The 20,485-nt window shown below is 46.8% G+C and overlaps 1 protein-coding gene across 7 annotated transcripts in view; it reads right to left on the reverse strand.

Moving 5' to 3' along the window:
• Positions 1 to 715: 715 nt before the first annotated feature.
• Tns3 (tensin 3) overlaps positions 716 to 20,485 on the reverse strand; it is a 232,056-nt gene continuing 212,286 nt past the window's right edge. For all 7 annotated transcript variants that reach the window (XM_075944308.1, XM_075944307.1, XM_075944310.1 and 4 more), the window contains 7 exons: positions 16,682 to 16,777; positions 15,965 to 16,042; positions 14,746 to 14,823; positions 6,451 to 6,619; positions 5,189 to 5,257; positions 5,069 to 5,095; positions 716 to 3,649 (listed from right to left, as the gene is read on the reverse strand). In XM_075944308.1, coding sequence (XP_075800423.1) covers positions 3,505 to 3,649; positions 5,069 to 5,095; positions 5,189 to 5,257; positions 6,451 to 6,619; positions 14,746 to 14,823; positions 15,965 to 16,042; positions 16,682 to 16,777 — 662 coding nt within the window. In that variant the 3' untranslated portion in view covers positions 716 to 3,504. The remainder of the gene's footprint in view (positions 3,650 to 5,068; positions 5,096 to 5,188; positions 5,258 to 6,450; positions 6,620 to 14,745; positions 14,824 to 15,964; positions 16,043 to 16,681; positions 16,778 to 20,485) is intronic.

Below are 20,485 nucleotides of genomic sequence, written 5' to 3' on the forward strand. Positions count from 1 at the left end.
ATGTTTGTGACAAGGTCTTGCTCTGCACCACTGGCTGTCCTTGACACGTGGCCATCTTCCTTTCTCTGTCTCCCAAGTGCTAGCACTGCAAGTGTGGGCCACCGTACCTTGCCTGACAACTTAAAAATAATTCAAATATAATTTTCCCAAGGCCTTTGGAGAGCCATCCTAAACTATGTTCTCAGAAGCAAAACATGTAAGTAGGAAGTTGAGCGCAGCGACTCACAAAAGAGACACCAGAAAAGACAAAACAAAAACCCAAATACAAACCCCGGCAGGCAGTACGTGAAAACGGACTCAGTGAGTCCACGTACGTGCAAAAGTACTCACACACAAGTGCAGACACACACACAACGCACGCACAGACTCAGCATACAGCCTGGGGCATAAAAGTGATCATTGAGGAAGCCAGATGGCTCAGTGGGAGGAAATACTTGTCACACAAGCTTGAGAACTTGACTTCAAATCCCCAGAAGCCACGTGAAGCTGGCGTGGCGTCCGTGATCCCGGTGCTGCCATGGCCAAATGAAGTTTGCCACATAGCCTGGCCAATGTGGCAAACAAAAAGAGACTGCTTTAAACAAGAATGGAGTTGAGGACTCACACCCAATTTGTCTTCTGGTCTTTACACCCAACACGTGGAAGGCACCCATTCACCCACATTCACAAACACATATACGCATAGAAGACTTATACAAACCAAACAAGACATCTGTTTCATTAGGCTTACCAAGGTCATAATTTTTATTATACTCTGAATAAGGCTGATATTTAAAGAGCAGAGAAAACGCCTATACAAAAGGTTTATAGAACACTCATTTACATACTGGATATATATTCTTTACAATACAGAATGGTGAAGACTGCGCTAACAGATAAGGCAACATTACAATGTCTTTGACACTGAGGATAAATGCAGTGTGGCTTCTAACATGGGTACAGCCCAACACTGGAGACTATAAGACCATTAATGAGAAGGTTAATGGGACCCTGGCTATCTATTAAAAGTGGTGGGGCATCACTGAATTTACTCCCAGAATAGTGTACTAATTCGTGACCAACTGACGCCTGAACAATACCCTTTCCCAGTGTTTCTGAGAACACAGTATAGTCTATGGTGTTGCGTCTCATCTTATTCTGTTCAATACACGCTACACGCAGAAGACAGAACCAAGGCCTACCAGCTTGTGAAGCTGTCTTCCTGTGGTTCCTCAGAGCAAATTCCATGATACCCCTGACCACTTTTAATGTGAGTAAAGGTCACACCTGGCCAGTCAGTTTCCAAAGCACATTTATAAGGCTTCTTGGATGCATTCCATGCTGACCACTGTGGGAAGCCCTGACACCTCCCATTAATTAGGCTTGCTTCAGCTCTGGCCTGATGATTTCTAACTAAGCCCTCTCCCCCCTCCATCAGAAGGAACCTGGCCTATGGTCTTTGGGTCACATTTGCATATAAACCACCACAGGGCATGGCACTTCCTGGCCAGAGCACAAACTTCAGCCCCCCACCCCCACCCCTACCCCAATCTGGATTTTTAGCTGCATATGAGTAACTGAAACACTAGAAGCCTCTGTGGAAGACATAGGGCCTCTAGGGAATGAAGGCGCATTCCCCCAATCAGGCACTGAATCCAAGTGTGTCCACGAAGGAGGTCCGCAAAGACCAAGGCAAATATTTGGCACAGAAACGAGGCACTTGCTTTTGGCCCATCAATAGGAGCTAAAAAGTGGAACAGTCCACCTGTATACACGCACAGACACACACAGGAGCTAAAAGTGGAATAGTTCACCTGTATACACGCACAGACACACACAGGAGCTAAAAGTGGAATGGTCCATCTGTGCACACACACCATACACACACACACACACACACACACACACACACACACACCACTGACAGAGTTGATTTCGATTCTACATGTAGCTACATCTCTGCTCCTTTCAAAACAGAGAATCCACTACGTAGATTTCCAAACCCAAGCCTGACAGCAGTGGCCCATCCCAGCCACCAGATGTGCAATCAGGCAGTGGATTTAGGAAATCACACAGTGAGACTTTCAGGCTGGAATGGGGACGATCAGAGCCTTCCTGGGGTGTAGAGTTCAGCAAGAAGGAGATCCTGGCTTTGCCTCCACGTAGCTCTGCTGCCCTCCACTCTGGGAAGTGTCAAGCTCACGGGCTTCTTCAAAAATCTCTGACCACTGGGAGGAGCAGTCAGGAAGCCTGCAACCCTAGGCCGCCAATCTTAGCACGAGCTGATGACTCAGTGGCTAAGATGACCCAGCGAATCAAAGCTAGCCTGGGAGAGTTAGAATTTCTCTTCATCCCCCTTCTCTCCCTCCTGACATCCACAAAGGTCCCCAAAGAAGCTGCAGGAGCCACGAGGAGAATCACGGTAACAGCTTAGAAATGCCACATACGCGCTTTAGATCGCGCAGGCCTGGAGACGGCCCGGCCAGTCTTGTGGAGAATGACCCTGGTGTCTTCGTGTCCCATTCCTCCTGGACATTCCCTTCAGGAAAGAAATCATCCACATCTGGGCAAGACATATCGCTGTGCAAACAGAGGGTGGGCTGCTTGAGGCAAAACTTTTGGGCAGTTCTGCGGAAGAAGAACCGGGCGGTGTCGCCCTGGGACCACTGCTCACCCGCTCCTTGAGGAGACAGTCGTCTCTGGTGTGTCTACAAGGGGAAAAGCCTTCTAGCAATCACAGCTTAGTCGGCTGCAGCATTTGACATGGGTACCGTACGGCAATGGCAAGTGGTTATAAATAATTTGGCATGAGTAAAATATAAATTACACACAATGGCGGTTTTGATTCCGGCTTCTCGCTTTCCTCTCAAGGTCCTCTAGGCTCTCCACAGCCCGGCTGGCCACGTGCGAGCAGGATCATGGAGTGTCTCTGGCATTGCATGCTCCTCCCCGACACCAGAGGCTGCCGCTGCTCTCAAGTCACAGCCTTTCCACTGTTCCTAACTTAGATTCCCACCACGGTCCAACCTGCACGCACCTTCCCCAACCATGCATGCCCTCCTCAGCTTCATCATCGTCTGCTGCAGAAAGACAAGATGAGGGAGTCGCTGGACAGAGCACATCTGCCGAGAAGTGGGCACCATGGTTACTCAGCCCCTGCCACGAAGGCTGGGTGCTCCTCATCCACACAGATGCCAGTGAGCCAGGGACTCCAGGCCGCCTTGTCTTCTGTATTCTCTCCTTGTATAGCCCTTGCCCGTGGGACACTGGGGAACCATTTCCTGGCCCAAGATCCTTCCATTCAAAATGCGCCTGACTATATGGGTGTGTCAGATGAGAAGTTACTCTCAGGAAAGGCCAATCTGTAGTGATGTTGTTTGTTCCTGGTTTGAAGAGCTGCCATATTCTCCCGTCTTGGGTCTGGAATGTGAGAATTTTCAGTCTGGTACAAATGGGGGCCCCGCCTAACCCCACTGCCATTTCGAGGGCCTCGTGAGGCATCTGGCGGGCTTGGCTATGAGGGACTTAGATCTTCTTAGGGGAGCCAATCATGACCTTTGACACAAAGTTGACAATGGCACTGGCAGGCTGCTCGGGGTCATGCTCTGCGAACAGGTGGCATACGTTGTCTGTAGCACTGCCCTGCTTCCTGGCCACAAATCCAAAGACTCTGCAAGAGACAAGAATAGGTCAGAGTAGCCAGAAGTGTGCAGCAGCACACATGCATGCACCACACACGCAGCACTCACAAATGCATGAACCACACATGCATGCACCACATGTGCATGCACTGCACACGCATGAACCACACGGGCAGTGCCCACAAATGCATGAACCACGCATGCATGCACCAAGCATGTAGCACCCACAAATGCATGCAGGATCTCACTTTCACAAAACAGCAACCGGGAGCAATAGCAAGTGCACCTACAGAAGCCTATGATGTGCCAAGCACTAGCTTGGAGACCTATCCACCACCCTGACCTCTGGTCCTTGGAAACTGCAGGGAGAATGAGTACTGAGCCTAGAGGAATGCTACCCCACCCTAAATAAAAGCTGAGGCCTTGCTTGCTCCTTAGCATCTCTTCTAGAGGGCTGGGGGTCTTCCAGACACCTTCTACAGGGTCCTGAGCTCCAGCTGGCCATGCAAAATCAGGGTCTCCCTTGGAACTTCAAGGCCTTAGGAATTCTAGGAAGAATGCCAGAAGCTCCCAGAACCTGCCTAGACCAGACACCCAACCCAGAAGGCTAATATGCCAAGAACTCCTCTCAGGCCTGCAAGACAATGATCACTTCCGGAAGCTGCGGCTGTCCGCTACTCCTGATCAGTTCTCCAGAGCACGAAACACTCTGAAATAAGCCTGCGAGGAAGGAGGCATGTGATGGCCACTGGAGATCAGCAGGGCAGACTATGCAGAGGAAGCCAATCTGGGGGGCACAGGGAAGCCTCTGTAGTGGGGTGAGGACTAGGCTCCCCTGATCACCTGAACAGCAATGCTGAGCAGGGAATCAGAACTTGCCGGCCAGAGGTGCAAAACATAATCCTTCGAGTTTGGGAAATATCAGGCACAGATTTCAGTCCTGCTCACACACACAGTCTGGGTGCCTCAGCAGTAGGGGCACCCTCTTAAATGGCTGCATTAAGAGATCTTAGGGGCTGCAGAGATCTTCCAAACGTCCTGAGTTCAATTCCCAGCAGCCACATGGTGGCTCACAATTAATGAGATCTGGTACCCTCTTCCAGCCTGCAGTCATACATGCAGACAGAACACTGTGTACATAATAAATAAATAAATTAAAAAAGAAATCTGTCTCAGTGTGTATGCAAAAGGACACTACAGATATAATATAGACAGTCATATCCATCCCACCACAGGGGATAAGCCAACACGGTCCAGGCCTGTACTTCAAAATCTGAACACTTATCCTTATTTTTCTGCTTTCAGTTTAACCCAAACAAACATCCCCATTGACAATGACTGCTTTGTTTTGTTTGGTCTTTTAAATGAGCCCTTCTTTGCAAATCTAGACCTGAGCTCATTCTGCACTGTGATTATACTCAGAAAGAGAAGAGATGCGGGAGACTTACTTAGAGGACGGGCCATCTTTGATCCACCTTGGGAATTGAAGAGAAACAGAATTCATATTAATGTTTTAAAATTAAAGGATGAAAGCACACTTTTTGGTGATAAAAATGGAAAATTCTTACTTTCTGTCCTGCGGGTCCAAGGCACAGAAAATGACACTGCTCACGGGGTAATGCCTCCTGAAGAAGAGCCTGTTGGGGGGTAGAGAGAGAGGGGAGCTCCAGTCATAGGGCTCTGGGATGATGGAAGGTGGGCTGAGGAGTCCCCCACTCCCCAGTGGGATGACTGTGAAGCAGGAATTATTTGATGCCTTTACTCGTCATTTGGGGAGAAGAACGGTCAACAGCTGGACACTGGGCAGAACGGTTGTCGCAAGGGGACAACAGAAGCACCCCCAAGAGTGATGGTGTCAATCACTGGGAAGGTCAGGAGGGGCCAAGGAGCTCTGAGGAACTGGAAGGGCCAGTTCTGCAACACAGAAGGCAGCTCAGGACCTCTGGACCTCCTGGCTCTCCCAAGGCTGAGCTCACGTCAACAGCACCATGCATGGCACGTGCCCTCTGCACTCTCCAAGTCACTAAACCCTGAGGTAGGTGTTTTGACATAGGTATAAAAGAAGAAAAAACAAATCAAACATCAGAGAGGTCAGGAGTTTGCTCAAGGTCTCCTGTTGCAAATGCAGGGAGAAGCACTGACGAGCAAAGCCAGACTCTACTCTGTGGTCCTGCTCTTACCCCAACTGCACCATCCTGAAATGGCAGGTGTAAGAGTCTATATTCAAACTATTCAGCAACACAGGAAGAAGAAGACAAGATCTCACTGAAAGAACTGGCTCTGGGGAAGGCACTGCAGGCGTGCGGGCCTGCAGGGAGGCTACCACTGAGGGCTCAGGATGGCCTGGGCTCTGTCCCCTGCATTTGCCACAAAAGCTCCTGTACCGCACTGTGTTCCTTTGACCAACATGAGCTGCCCACCAGCTATGGAAGTAGTTATGCCAAAACAGAAGCCAGTAGATTCTGGTCCATCTCAATGGTTTTAAAGCAATAACTTAAAAGGTCTTTTTAAAACAACAACAACAACAAAACTTAAAAGAAAATAGCCTAGGAGCTAGAGAGCTGGCTCATGGGTAGCATTTGCAGAGCAGTCATGAGAACCCGAGTTCAGATCCTCAGTACCAACATAAGAGCTGGGTGTGCTGGTGTGAGTTCTAACTCTAGCACTGGACGGACTGGGCGAACCGCATGGCTTTGAGCAGATCCCTGGAGCTCACAGCGAGTCCCAGGCTTACTAAGCGACTCTGTCTCAAAGAAAAGAACAGAAAATAACTGAGAAGGACACTGGGAAGGAGACCTCAGGCCTCCACACTCCTCCCACCCATACTTACTTTCTCTGGTTGTCAGTCAGGGTGATGCCCTGGGCCGACACCTTGAAGTGTACCACTGTGGACACTGGCGGAGGCTCTTGAACCAGGGTCATACTCAGGGCTTTCTGGACCGCCTGGTGACCAGTGAGGGACTCCATTTCCACGGAGTTCAAGTACCAAACATTGCAGGCTGCAAGACAATGCGGAGCGGGTGAGAAGTGTATCCGTCAGGACTGCAGGGGACATACATGCTCCGGGCGCATGGGGAGAGACCAACCAGAGGAGGAAAGGACTAGGAGCAATTTCAATGTGTGACCCAGGCCAGGAGCACTGGCAAACACATGCTCCCTGCTTTCCAGTATCAAGCAAACGCTTGCTCTGGTGTTAAGCAGAGGACATAATAAGCTACTGTGGGCGGGCCTGTTGGTGAGAGAAGTATTGTACACATACGGGATCTTCCCTGGCCTCAGCAAGAGGAAAGACAATGGTCACGTTAACACAAACGCCCAAAATACAGTAAGTATGAACTCTCTGAAATTCCTGAGACACATCCATGAGGTGACTCTGTTCTACAAACTACCTGTCTAAAGTGTTGAAAGGGCATGCAAAGGAGCCATGAAGAGATGGCTCGCAGCAGCATCTCTCCACGGCTTAGTGCACAGACTAAGCACCACCTACCGTGTGTCCCAGCTTCCTACACTTCCTGGTTAGGGTGTTCCCTGTAATCATCTCCTCCCAGTGGGTGGGGAAATGTGACTGAGTGTCAATATGGCCCTGAAGACCCCACTGTCCCGTTTAGCCCCTCCTCCTGCATTACAAGCTATAGTTAACAGATCTCAGAGTGTAGAAGCTGGTTTGTTAGCACAGGGCTTTAGGTTCCGTGCAAAGCTCAAGAAGAAAGCCAGGGTCTCCAGGGAGGAGATGGAGAAGGGCCCTTCCTTAGAAACAATCCTGTTTGTCCCCTTCGGGACTCCTGTTGAAATCTGACAGTCACTGTGGAGTGTTTCCAGGGTGATGAGGACATTAAGAGAGCTTCATGGCTTTCATCAGACCGGAGTGGGTGGCTACAAAAGTGAGGTCTCCTTTTCGGCTTGCGTTCTGGCTTTCCCTTAACACGACTCTCATCTGTATTTTGCCAGAGTTGAAGCTGCACAAAGCCACCCTCAGGTGCCAAGCAGATGACAATACCATCCTTAAACTTCAGAAACATGAGCCAAAATACAGCTCTCTCCTTTATAAATAACCCCCATCTTTTATAACGTTTCTACCACTGAGAAGAGATTAACAATGGAATTGCCCTTGCTTGTTTTAGTCTGCAGAAGGCGGCAAGGGGCTATGCTAATTCTGCCTTAAAGGCCTCTAGAGCGGTGGTTCTCAATCTGTGGGTTATGACTTCTTGGGGGTTGGAGGAGCTTTCCACAGGGGTCTCCTAGGACCACCAGCAAACATAGAGATTTACATTACAACCCACAGCAGTAGCAAAAAAACAGTTATGAAGTATCAATGAAAATAATTTTATGGTTGGGGGTCACCACAACATGAAGAACCATATTAAAGGGTTGCAGCGTTGGGAAGGTTGAGAATCACTGCACGAAAGTTTCACAAAGCAGAAAAAAATAAAAAGCGTCCCTCTGGTGCAACCCACAGAGAAACTCAGATGAAGTGCATTCGGATGCCGACTGTCCTGCATGCTCTGGCTCTTGGTGAGGTTCCTGAAGTGGCTCTACCCTCTCTGCTTAGAAGCAGCAGGTACCACCCCTTTGGACGGGAACACCTGCCAGAGTCCAGTCAAGCGGACTGGGGAGGGCTGCCACAAGAGGATGCTCCAAGGAGATGTAGCACAGGGACCACGGGGGCTGCAGCGCTCTCTCTATAACACAAGCTGGGATCACAGCCCGAGGCTCTGAGATGCTGAACTTCAGGGAGTGCACAAAGTAGCCGCAACTCTGACAATGTAACGCAATGGAGAAGGAAAAGAAGAATGTGGTCTTACACTGACAAGCTGACTGGAAAAGGGAAGTCCCTCCCTCCATTCGCAAGTTAAAAGTTAGTCAGGATTGAGCTTCGCTGGACTCAGAAGAGAAAGAAAGGGAAGGGAGGAAGGTCTGTCCTGTCCCAAAAGCGAGCAGACACTGAGAGGCAAAAGACCCTCAAAGACTTGAGACAAGTCACCCTCGCTGCTTTCAGGCAGGACTAGGCCTATGAGCTCAGCTCCATGGCTGAACACTTGCCCAGCCCCACCACTGCAACCCAACTTAACGGGAATTTCTTAAGTCACATATAAAAACAGAAGTTTCATCTGAAATACTTCTGGTCTGCAAACTTTATTTACCCTTACACTCATGAAAAGGAGCTTGACCATCCCAGTGTCTAAATGCCACTGTTTCTGAAGCAAAAGTCAACAAGAAATTTCTAGCCCAAATAAAATGTTTTCACTACTCTGAGCTTAACCTAGTACCTCTCAGTAGTAATGGGCCCAAAGAACAGCCTATATTTATCACCCCCAGTTTGCAGATTAGGCTCACAGACGGTAAGGATTATATGGGCAGTTAGTCACTCATCCCCGAGTTCAGGCCAAGGTGACTTTGCTAGAACACACTTCATAGAGAACTTCGGTGTTCAGACCTGCCTCACAATTGCAGGTAAGATCACTAAAGAGGAACTTAAGTCTGGCTATTTTACTTGTATGTTAATTCCCATCTAAACTACGGGTTTCCCTGTGTTCTCTTGCAAAAGAGAGAAAGGTGTCAAAAATTCTTAGAATTAAAATCGTCAAAGGCTTTACGCCCACAAAGCTCTGATGAAATGGGTACCTTTTATGCTGGGGTAACCCGAGCCCATTCTGGATAATTTAGCCACATTTTTCAGGAGGATCTGAAAAGCCAGGAAATAACTTTAGGGTCCCACTTCTTCGAGGATTCAAAAAGAAAATCTCCCATAAGCATGCGAGACAGCTAATCCACAGAGGAGAATGTTCTTGCGCATACGCATTACAGCAGGAAAAAAAATGGAGCTAGATTGTGTCCAAGAATAAAGAAAGGGTTAAACTGATTCTCTCAACGAAATAGGAAGCAACCAGCAAATGGTAATCACGAAAATTATATAGCAACATGGAAAAGTGGTTAGCAGGTAATTGGCATAGCAGAATAAACCGTCTCTGCTATGATTAGAACTATAAAATCAAAAGCATGTGTGCTATGAACAGGCACTGGAGAGAAGCCTGGAAAATGGAAGACGTACTTCAGGAGGGTGAACACGCCACCTCTGATCCTGTCATGTTGCATATGCAGTTTCAGATGGCGGCGTGTGTGCATGTGTACGTGTGTGTATGTCTGTGTGTCTAAGTGCACACATGCACGTGAGTGTATGCCTGTGTATTTTGATCTAACTACTATGAAAATCCCATAGACTTGGCACACCTAGATGTGATTCACAGGAAACCACAGACTAGACTGCTGTCTTGGAGGCACCACAGGGAGCTTCCAGATAAGGACTGCTCCAACTGTGGTACCAGGCAAGAGCCTGGTGTTGGGAGAAATACCACCTCTGGGGAACGACGGTGGGCCAGCACCGATTCCCACAGAGTTAGGCTGTCTCTAGCAGGTACTGTGTGGCAGCAGAGCCAAGTGTTCCTGGAGCAGGGAAACCTGATGCCACAGTGCTGCATGAGACATCAAGCAGGACAGCGGGGTCTTCAGACCCACGGAGGGGAGCTCCATGAGCAGCAGGGAGCTCCCGTGCTGGGAAAAGTTTACATCTGAAGGTGGTTTCAGGTCCACATATTTGAATTCATTTTTGTATCACTTCTGGGACTTTAGCTTAAGACGATATGCAGAATTCAGGAAAACTCCGATAGAAAGATGGTCCTTCAAGCATAGCTTATAGCACTGAAAAACTAGACAGGCAAACTGGGTGACCATGAAGGGTTGAACTACACAACGGAGCACTATATAACCACAAAAAAAACCTGAGACTTGCATTATAATTGTACAAACCGTGAGCAAACTCATTACACAACTACAAAAGAGAATGCAAAAGAAATGAACACGAAGGACAACCTCAGGAGAGGGGAAGGGGCAGGGGCAGAACTGGTTTAAAGCGCTTCCAGCCCCATCCCCCTCTTCCTGGTGTGAAGTTGGTGCACAAGTAACAGGTTTGGGAGTCATTTATCCCGATTCTTTAAAAAAGAAAAAAAAAGAAAAGGAAAAGCAAACCTTAAAAGAACACACGATCTTTAGTAAATTACACACACAGGGTAACTAGTTGCACAGTCACCCTGTCTACAGACTCATGGGAAGCCTGGTGGAAAAGCCCCCCTTTAAGGGTTAGCTTACCCTCCTCAGTGTCAAGAAGAAACAATTAAGAACTGAAGGCTTAAAGTAGAGAACCAGATTGTTTCAGCTATTGGAAGAAAGTCATAATGACATTAGCATCAAATGTCCCACCGGCACTGACTGCTGTGGCGCTGGGTCTTGGCTTCTACCGTGAAGATATGGGACATTTCCAAGAGCGTTAGCAGGAGTCCGGGGGCAGGATGACAGGGGAAGTCTAGTTGGGAGAGGAGGGAACTTCAGGGACCAGAGATCAGAAGAGTCCCACCTTGTAGCTACAGTGTCTGTGTTGCGGGTATTCTAAATGACCATTGCTAATCCTCAGGCGATGGTGGTGCAAGCTCCACACCCAGACCTGCTGCGCTGAATCCCTGCCTAGGTACTGCTCGGTGGAATGGAGATTCACAATCCAAATATGTTACAGATTAAAGGAAAGAATCTCAAAGCAGCCTTAAATTAAGCCTCGCGTCTTAACGCCCAACCCAGATAATTAAACAGATTACAAGATTTGATAGGAAATCTTATCACTAAGAAAATCCATCCATTAGAAAAAAATTAATGTTCTTTTAAAAGATAGGAAAAATGTATTTAAATGTATTTAAAAATAGTGAGCTGCAGCCACTCCACACAAGATGTGGGGAATATTAGGGAAGAGCCAGAGGTCAGGGATGACTGGGGAAAACAGTGTCTTCTGAATACACCATGACTACCACACTCATAAGCTCACAGGAGAAGAAGATCAAGGCAGCCAACAGTCCAACACAGCTGGAAGAGACATGCAAACCCTAGTCCCTAGCTGAAGAACCAGTGACAGCTGATGTCTAGTAAAGGAAGGGAGAGCCAGTTTTCTTTAGCGGGTATGGTTCCTGGTAGGTGACCATGCTTCAGGAGATGGTCCCCATCCCTATGAGTACATTGGCAGAACTCAACTCAGTGAGTTATTACATAAAAAAAGGACATGAGGTTTGGGTGAGGAGATGGGAAAGGAGGATCTGGGAGCAGCTAAGGAGACTATGATCAAAATACATTATATGAAAGTCTCCAAAATTCAATAGAATATTATATTAAGATAATGTGCTGGAATGGAAGGAAAGATGTAACTTCTAAACACCAGGACAACAGTGGACATCATTAACATGGCCGAATGTAACACTGACTGGATGAATGTCGTTAACAAGGAGAACTACAGGAAACTGCTTACGATGAGCAATATTACACCAGAGACGCCCGCAGAGGCACGGTGGTTCTGGCACTCCTCATGCAGGACAGAGAAGCGGAGCTCTGCTGCTAACACAAAAGCAGATGGTGCTTCAGGCAAGAAGCCAGCGTGCTCTGACCAACGCTCGTTACCTCAGGAGCTCCATCCACGGAGTGGGATGAGACCACGCCACCCACTCAGCTCCATGAGGCCAGCTCTCACAGATGGCCATGCCACCATGATCCTTTTCCTTCAGGGTTTTGTTTTTTTTAATAAAATTGATACATATTTGTGGTTTAAAAACCATTCATCACAGGCTTTTTTAATTTCAATTTTTGAATACATTTTTAAGAGGTAGAATCAAATAACCAAATTAGCCAAAGGCCATGCTGATGTCTTAACCTCAGAATATTACAACATCAGTGTGTTAGACATCAGTGCGCATCAGTATGACACGGGGTGTTACTCGTGGAGGGCTCCAGGGAGCACCTAAAACAAAATTAGGGGCTTTGAGTTGATGTCTTACGTGGTACACTCAGTGTCTCCTGAAGCCACTACGGGCGGTGGCCCAGGGACAGCCTGCTCAGGCTCAAAAGAAGTAAAAGAGACATGGAAAAGCTGGCTCCCAGAGAAAGGCGTTATTCTTGGGACAAGTCCCTGCCACCTTTGCTGTGGCTGTGGCTAACCCACCTCTTTGGAAATCTAAAACACATTCCCCATTATAAATGAGAAAGTCTTCTTTGGTTGTACAGTGGTCACATAATGGGTTTAACTTTATAGAGGAGACGACATTAGAAGACTACGAATTAAACAGAGAAGATAAAGATATTTCTTTAGACTCTACAATGGCATTTTAGCTGGACAGCGAGTCTTTAGGGAGATACAAAACAGTGAGGCACCACTGTTCCTCTGTCAGAATGAGCACATCCTTCAGAGTGACGCCATCACTTGTAGTAAGAATGTGGAGCAAAAGGAAGTTTCCCAACTGCTGGTGGAAATGCAAAATGGTACAACCACTATGTAAAAAAAAAAAAAAACTTCTATACTTTTGCCACTTGATCTAGCAATTAGGCTCCTTCATATTTAATCAAAAACGTTTGAAACATATTGACCAGAAACCTTTTTTTAGAAACTTTATTCATACTTGCCAAAATTTAGAAGCAACCAGATATTCTTCAGTAGCTGTGTGGATAAATAATCTGTGGCTCACCCAGAGCTGGAAAGATACCTTAGTTGGTAAAAATGCTTGTCGTGGAAGCCACAAGCATGAGGATTTGAGTTCAGGTCCCCAGAAAGCACACAAAAGCTAGGTGCAGTGATTGGGACTATAATCTTAGCACTAGGGAGATAGAAACCGATGGATCCTTGATGCTTGTTGGCCAGCTGGTCTACCCATTGACCAATGAGCTATAGGTTCAGTGAGAGACTCTGTTTCAAAAATATAGAGTAACTGAGAAAGCTATACAACACGGAACACATGTTCCATGCTTTGAAACACATGTGCACACATATGTTCAGGCACCCACATGTATCCGTACAAACACATATATATGCTCCTGCACTACACACAATAAAAGAAGCCACCAGTCCATGAAAGTCATGGAAGAATCTCAATGCATATTACCCAGTGAAGGAAACCAATCTGAAAATGCAATACAGCTAGTGTTTACAGCAGAAGTCATTCTAGAAAAGTCCAAACTAGAGAGAGCATAAAAAGATCAGTGGCAGTGAGGGTCTTAACCATGTGGGAGGAATAAGTAGGGAGAGCAGAGGGGAATTTTAGGACAAAGGAAATACTTTGTATGACATTATACTGATGAGTGAATACCAAAGATATTTCTTAAGCCCATGAACTCCAAAGTGAACTCCATCTCTGGGTGGGGCACTGGGAAATTTAAACTAGAAGCAATCAATAGGAGCCCACAGAGGAGAGTCAGTTTTCTTCATGCATGGGTGCCCTGATAAGTTATTAAACCCTACCTGGCCAGGTCTAAATACATCTGTATATGAGCAACACTGAATGGACTCGTGTGTGTGTGTGTGTGTGTGTGTGTGTGTGTGCACGTGTGTGATAATAATAACTAAAGAAGTAGGGGTCAAGAATATGATGGGGAGTGGGGGCATGGAAGGAGTAGGAACGGGAAGGGAGGAAGAGAAATGATGTAAGTTTTTAAGAAATTACAAATTTTTAAAGCCTGAGCTCTGAGTAAGCTATGACTTTACTTGATGTTGTAAGGACACCGGCTCATCAGCTGTAGCACCATGGTGTAGGATCTGGGAGTGAATAAACAGCATTTATATGGGATCTCTATGCCTTTATAGCTTCCTGTCACGGATCGAGGAAAACCTATTAATGAAGATATTTCCACAGAGCAGCCTGGTCTCACCACAGGGACGGCAGAGCGGGTCCAGCAGCTGACTCACGTTGCCTGACTGTTGAGTCACAGTTTCAGGACATCTTTGCATTTTCAGCTAGCAAGGCGGTCACCCACATCCTGCCATGCTGTGCCCCCACCTCCGTCCCCACACTAAGCACAGGACTTGACATTTATCCCACTGAATCTGGCCTTGTTCGAGTCAGACCAACAGCTCCAGCCTCTTACGCCCTGACCCCATCTCCTCACAGCTGTGCCCCACCCAGCCATGCCAAGCGGCTATAAAAGGAAACTTCCTTCACAGTCCACAGAAAAGCAGGAAATGACCGAAGGGAAGTCCTAGCATGGAGTTCGGTTCTGCCCAGAGACTCAGAGGCACAGAGACAGTGAGAACAGGGCTGTGTCCACTGACCTGCCCCCTGCTTCAGCAACTCGGCTGCTGAGTTGGCTGCTGTCTGGGGAGAGTTTTCTGCTATTTCCTCCAGGGGATCTGCAGGAAGAAAAGAAAATAAGTGCTCCTGACACAGTAGTCCACACGGCAAGAACAACTTTGTGACAGACTTCGCGGATGGTGACAGCACCGTTAACTTTCAATAGTCCAGTCCACAGAAACCGCCATCCCACCAGGGACAGAGATGGGGGTTCATGCCCTCCCCAGAAACATTTTTCTGGTCTCTGAATTCACTTACATAAATGATGAAAATTTGAAAGAAAAACCCCATTACTTCCAGGAAAGCTGGAATACACAGTCAACTCACATATCCCCTGGATATTTCTAAATATTATCCTGGGTGTTTTCTGACAAATACAGAAGTTAAAAACTTGTTTATTCATGACCTAAATTTAACCATAGCAGCATATGTCCCTCCCATTTTGTAGGTCTGTAAATCTATAATGCAAGTGACCTTGAAAATTAATCTGGGCTGGGCAGTGGTGGCGCATGCCTTTAATCCCAGTACTTGGGAGGCAGAGGCAGGCGGATCTCTGTGAGTTCGAGACCAGCCTGGTCTACAAGAGCTAGTTCCAGGACAGGCTCCAAAACCACAGAGAAACCCTGTCTCGAAAAAGCAAAAAAAAAAAAAAAAAATTAATCTGAGAATATATATATGTGTGTGTGTGTATACACACACGTATACACACATGTGTATATAAATTAACTATAAATATATACATATATATTTATTTATTTTACATTCATGTATGTCTGTAGACCTCATGAATGCCTGGTACCCAAGGAGGCCAGAAAAGGCCAGATCCCCTGAGATGGGAGCTATAGATGCTCCACCTGACATGAATGCTGGGAAATGAACCTGGATTCTCTGGAAGAGCAGTCAGTGCTTTAACCACTGAGCCATCTCTCCAGGTCCCCCAGTGTCTTTGTTTTCTAGAAACCTCCCATGTGTAATGTCTTGGAGCTGTTGTTTCAGTAGGGCCTTCTCCCTTCTTAGTTCAGGCGGCCACCTGCCTTCTTTGAGGTCTATGTAGAGCACTCGTCATTAAAGAATCCTCATCTAACTATTTTTTAAGGCTCTCCACTGGTCCTGGGAGCAGCATGCTGTGAATAATGCTGCAGAGCCTACACCTGGCCCCTCTACACACGGCCCGTCTACACTCAGCCCTCCACCGCATACCTCTCTCTGGAATGAGCAGCTTGCAGGGCAAAGCCAAGGGTGTAATGGAATGCTGGCACACCAAAGCTGTCAGGCTCCCTGCAGGGAAAAGAGCAAATGAACATAACATCCCCAAGTTCTTCACGGGCTGTGTGTTGAGCCAGAGAATCTGTTGAGACCAAACTCCCAAAGCTGAGCCTTTAGACCACTGTGGGATGTGACCCAAAACTCCCAGAAATGATAAGTAAAGAGGTTGATCAAGGGACTTGTGGTATATTCCCAGCACATCCGTCGCCTTAGTAAGTATGAACTGCCCATGCTTCTTAAGGAGGAGGATACGAGGTTGCCCAGTCTATTCAGAAGATTATGAAAGGCTCTTGTTTACAAAGGTGGGGGAAGGCTCTGGTGGTGGCTCTGTGTTCTTCCTTGTGCCTGCAGGATGGGGACACACTGGGCTCCAACCCTGATAGGACCCATCAGCTGACTTTCACGGTACTTGTTTGCTTGTCTTATTCTAGCTCTGGGAGGTCCTTTCCATTGATTTGGGTTTGACAAGGGTTTTGAAGACAATTACACTTTCAGCTTATCTTAAATACAAGACTTCAAATGGCAGCAGCCGTAGACCTGGGGGCTGAAATGAGTAACCCACCATGGCAGAGAGGCCCTCGGATCTCAAGCCACCTGGAGCAGGGGATCCATGCCCTGGTAAGCATCAAGAGAGCATCTCAAGTAACTCACCAAAATAAGGTTCGTTGGAGCACCCTTTCAACCGCACGCCCTTTGGAGTACACTCAATCAAGAAATGCCGGACAAGTTCATTGGACAAATCTCCGGCTGCAGAAAGAACAAAAAAAATACTTTTTAAAATTTAAAACATCAGAGTAGGGGGAACAATTAGGAAGAGGGAAAACAGGACAGCGATGGATAGACGGTGAATGGTTGGACAGACAAACAGATAAAAAGGTGTCTCCTGCAAATACAAAAGCTAAGAGCTACACCTAAGAAGGCTCCCTCTGAACAGGACTAAACTGCTGCACTATGGGGCTACCTAGAAGCACCCTTGGGACGGTTGGTGGGCAGTGTGATAAGAGAGGTGGATAGTAAAACCTCTTGGAGTAGCAACGCAGACACTATGAGAATCCCCCAGAGATACCCTCAAATATTACAAGAACTCCCAGAGAAGGGCTGGATTAGAAGCTCAGAATGACACTGGCTTTGAAGCCCTCGCTACGTTCCTCTGGGAGAAAAGGGCACTGAGGTTCGGGCAGAAAAGACTTGAGCAAAGAGCTGGAAGGATGCCAGCTCTCTGGGTGAGGTGGAGTGACAGCTGGATACAGAAACGCCTTCAGCACCAAGTATTCTGCTCTGTGGGAGCAGCATTCCACTCTACAGATAGCAAACAGAACACTTGTTTTCACGCCAGCTGCTGAACCCAAAGAGAAGTGGCACCAGGAGAAGCCACCGAATGGAAAATGTTCTGAAGATGGAAAAGTACAGGCGGAACCACGAGAAACAGAAGCTTTCGAAGCTGCTCAAGTCTATAGACACCCCATGTACTGTGTCTCTCTCTTCTACTGCTGCCTTTACCACCCTCCATAAGAGGTGACCTCTCAATATTGCTGCTACTGAAACCTCATGGGAGCAAGATCTGCTGGATTTGTGCTTGGAGGAATTGCCTGACGAGGCGGAACATCCCTGGTCCCAAATCCAAAACCTGGAAGATTTGGAGCACCAGTATGAAGCCATAAATGGTAGATTCTATACCATGAAAAGTTCAATTCATGTACAAACTAATAGAAAATATTGTATGACGGTACCTTCGTTATGTATGAAGTATGCATGAATTCTATACAAAAAGGTAAACGAATTTAATGTTAAGGTTTTGGGTCTCCCAGGTCCCATTCTCAGCACCCACATGGCAGCACACAACTGTCTGTAACTCTAGTTTCAGGATATCAGACACCCTCTTCTGCTCCCCATGGGCACCAGAAATGTACACACTATACAGACACATGTACAGAAAAACCACCATATAAATAAAATAATAAAGTAATAATAAAAAGTAAGGACTTGAGCCTCATTCCCAAGGTATCTCACTCATTACGCACGTATGAATACTTTGAAATCTGAAACTGATCAGAAACCACAGACACTTGGGATCACTATGGTGAGGGATACTGAGCTGGAATTAGGCTCCAAATGCTGTTTTATAAACAATAATAATGTATAATAATAATGATGATGATGATGATGATGATGATGATGATGTATCCAGCATGTCAGCATTTTCTAGGGGCAGTCAAGCTTGCAGAGAAGGGAATCATGTGATCCCATTAAAGTCCACGTCCAATAAAAAGGAGGAAATAGACACATGGTCCATCCTCTGGGAGGAGAAGATGCAGGACTTCCAGTCTAATGGAAACACCCACTTAAGGTCTGGATTTTACTTGTGGAAATGGCCCCATGCAGATCCTGCTGCCAAGGGCTTTTTGGAATGCAGAGTCTAGAATGACCACAACTGTCTCATCTCAGGATGACTGGAGATGGCACAGTGACTCACTGGCTCTTCACTCATTTGGTAAACTCTTCTCTCAAATCTATCCTTGGACTGCAAAATGCAAATATCAAATAGAGACCTGGGTGCACATTCAGAGGCGAGACTGCATCCGTCTCCACCATGGCGACCACCATGCTCACATTGCTACTCACATAGCCTTGATAAGTTCCTTTATCCTCAGACTTAGGATAAAGTTGGCCCAAGGCAGGATACGTTCCCAGACTTTAACTGACTTTCCCTGGTATGTCCCTAAGCAGTGCTCCCAAGTAAAACCTGGCAGTCCTCAGCAGCCACATCGGAGTGAGCGCTCGGTGATGAAGACCTGTATTTTCACCCAATAATAACATTCTGTTGAGCATCTTATGATAGAAATCCTAGATGTTCTATGAGGCCACATTTGTGTGATCTCACTTATCCTGTTCCCTCACCAGAAGCCCTGCCAACACCCACAGGTTTAGGGGGGAGCCTCTCTGACTGAGCCCCAAGTGCCTCCTAACCTCACTTTCTAGTCATGCAGGACAAGCACATTCCAGAAAACAGGTCAGCTACCCATGCCGGAGGCTGGCCCATCTGCAACCACATCTTATATTCTTGGGACAGCTCGAAGCTGTTTGCTCCAGGAAGCTTTCAGCACAGATTTCATGCAAGGATTTGGACGAATTTTCTCAGATCCAGACATGGAGTGGGAAAGCAGGCACCCGCCTGTCATATGTGCAGGAGGCACCTCAACTGTGCTGTTTCTGATTCCTCTGGTCTGCTAACGCAATCAATATCTCTTCCCATAGATCCATGTGGCAAAGGCTCAGCTCTCGGACAAGCATTCTGGTGGTCAGTAGAGACCATGAGAAGGTGTGGGGAGGTCTTAGGGTCACTGAGGGCATACCCTCAAAGGAAGTGGTGAAATCTAGCTTCCTCCTCAGCCTCTCCCTTTCACCCTGCAGGCTGAGAGTGAGCGCATACTCCCTTAGGCACAAGCGTGCTATCATGATGATTCATCACTGGCCTGGTACCAGAGCCAACCAAATGGGCTGAACCATCTAAAACCGTGGGCCACAGCAAACCTTATCTCATGATAATTACCTCTGGCATCTTGTCACAGGGCTTCTACCACACACACTCCTCATGACCTGAGGCTGCTCTTTCCCCCAGTCCAAAATGACCATTTGGGTGGTAAAGAGAAGGCAAAGAAGACTTTTTCCTTGCCAGGGATGGTGATATGTGGTAAAGATGGTTATATATAGGGGCAAAGGGGGTAGAGAAGCAAAACAATGAAAAAGTCGACCAACGATGGAAAATATATTACGATATATTTGTAAAACAAAACAGAGTGGCTGGAAAGATGACTCAGAGGTTAAGAGTACTGGCTGCCTGCCCTTCCAGAGGATCTGAGTTCAATTCCTAGCACCCACATAGACGCTCACACCATCTATAGTGAGACCTGGTGCCCTCTTCTAGCCAGCAGGCACACATGCCAGCAGAACACTGTATCCTAAATAAGACTAAATAAATAAAAATAAAAGTTTAAAAAATAATAATTAAAAAAAGACATCTCTGAAAGAGAATAAAAGCTATAATCTCAGACGTCAGTGGCTCAAGGTTCTGACTCAAACCGAGACACATAAGAACAAGTACATTCGTTTTCACAATGCAAGTTAAAAATAGAAAAAATAATCATTTCGGAGATGAGTCTGCCCGTGAGTGATAAGTCAAGCAGTAATGTCTTCCATGTGGTCACCCAAAGAAGGAAGGGCTGACACGGAAACAGGGAGCCTTCCTGGGTTCTTGGCTTGGCTGTACTACGGAAAACACTAACTTGCTTAAAACAAAAGAAGATAAAATGTATAAATAATGCGTGCTCTTAAATAAGATAATTACCTAAGGAAATAACCTTCTAAAGCAAACACTAAAGGGACCAGTGCAAGCAGCTGCCACTCTCTGTCACTGTTTTCACCTCAAAACAAAGCACGTACAAACCCCAGCTAGTC

This window comes from Microtus pennsylvanicus, chromosome 12 (assembly GCF_037038515.1).
Source record: "Microtus pennsylvanicus isolate mMicPen1 chromosome 12, mMicPen1.hap1, whole genome shotgun sequence".
NCBI lineage: Eukaryota > Metazoa > Chordata > Mammalia > Rodentia > Cricetidae > Microtus > Microtus pennsylvanicus.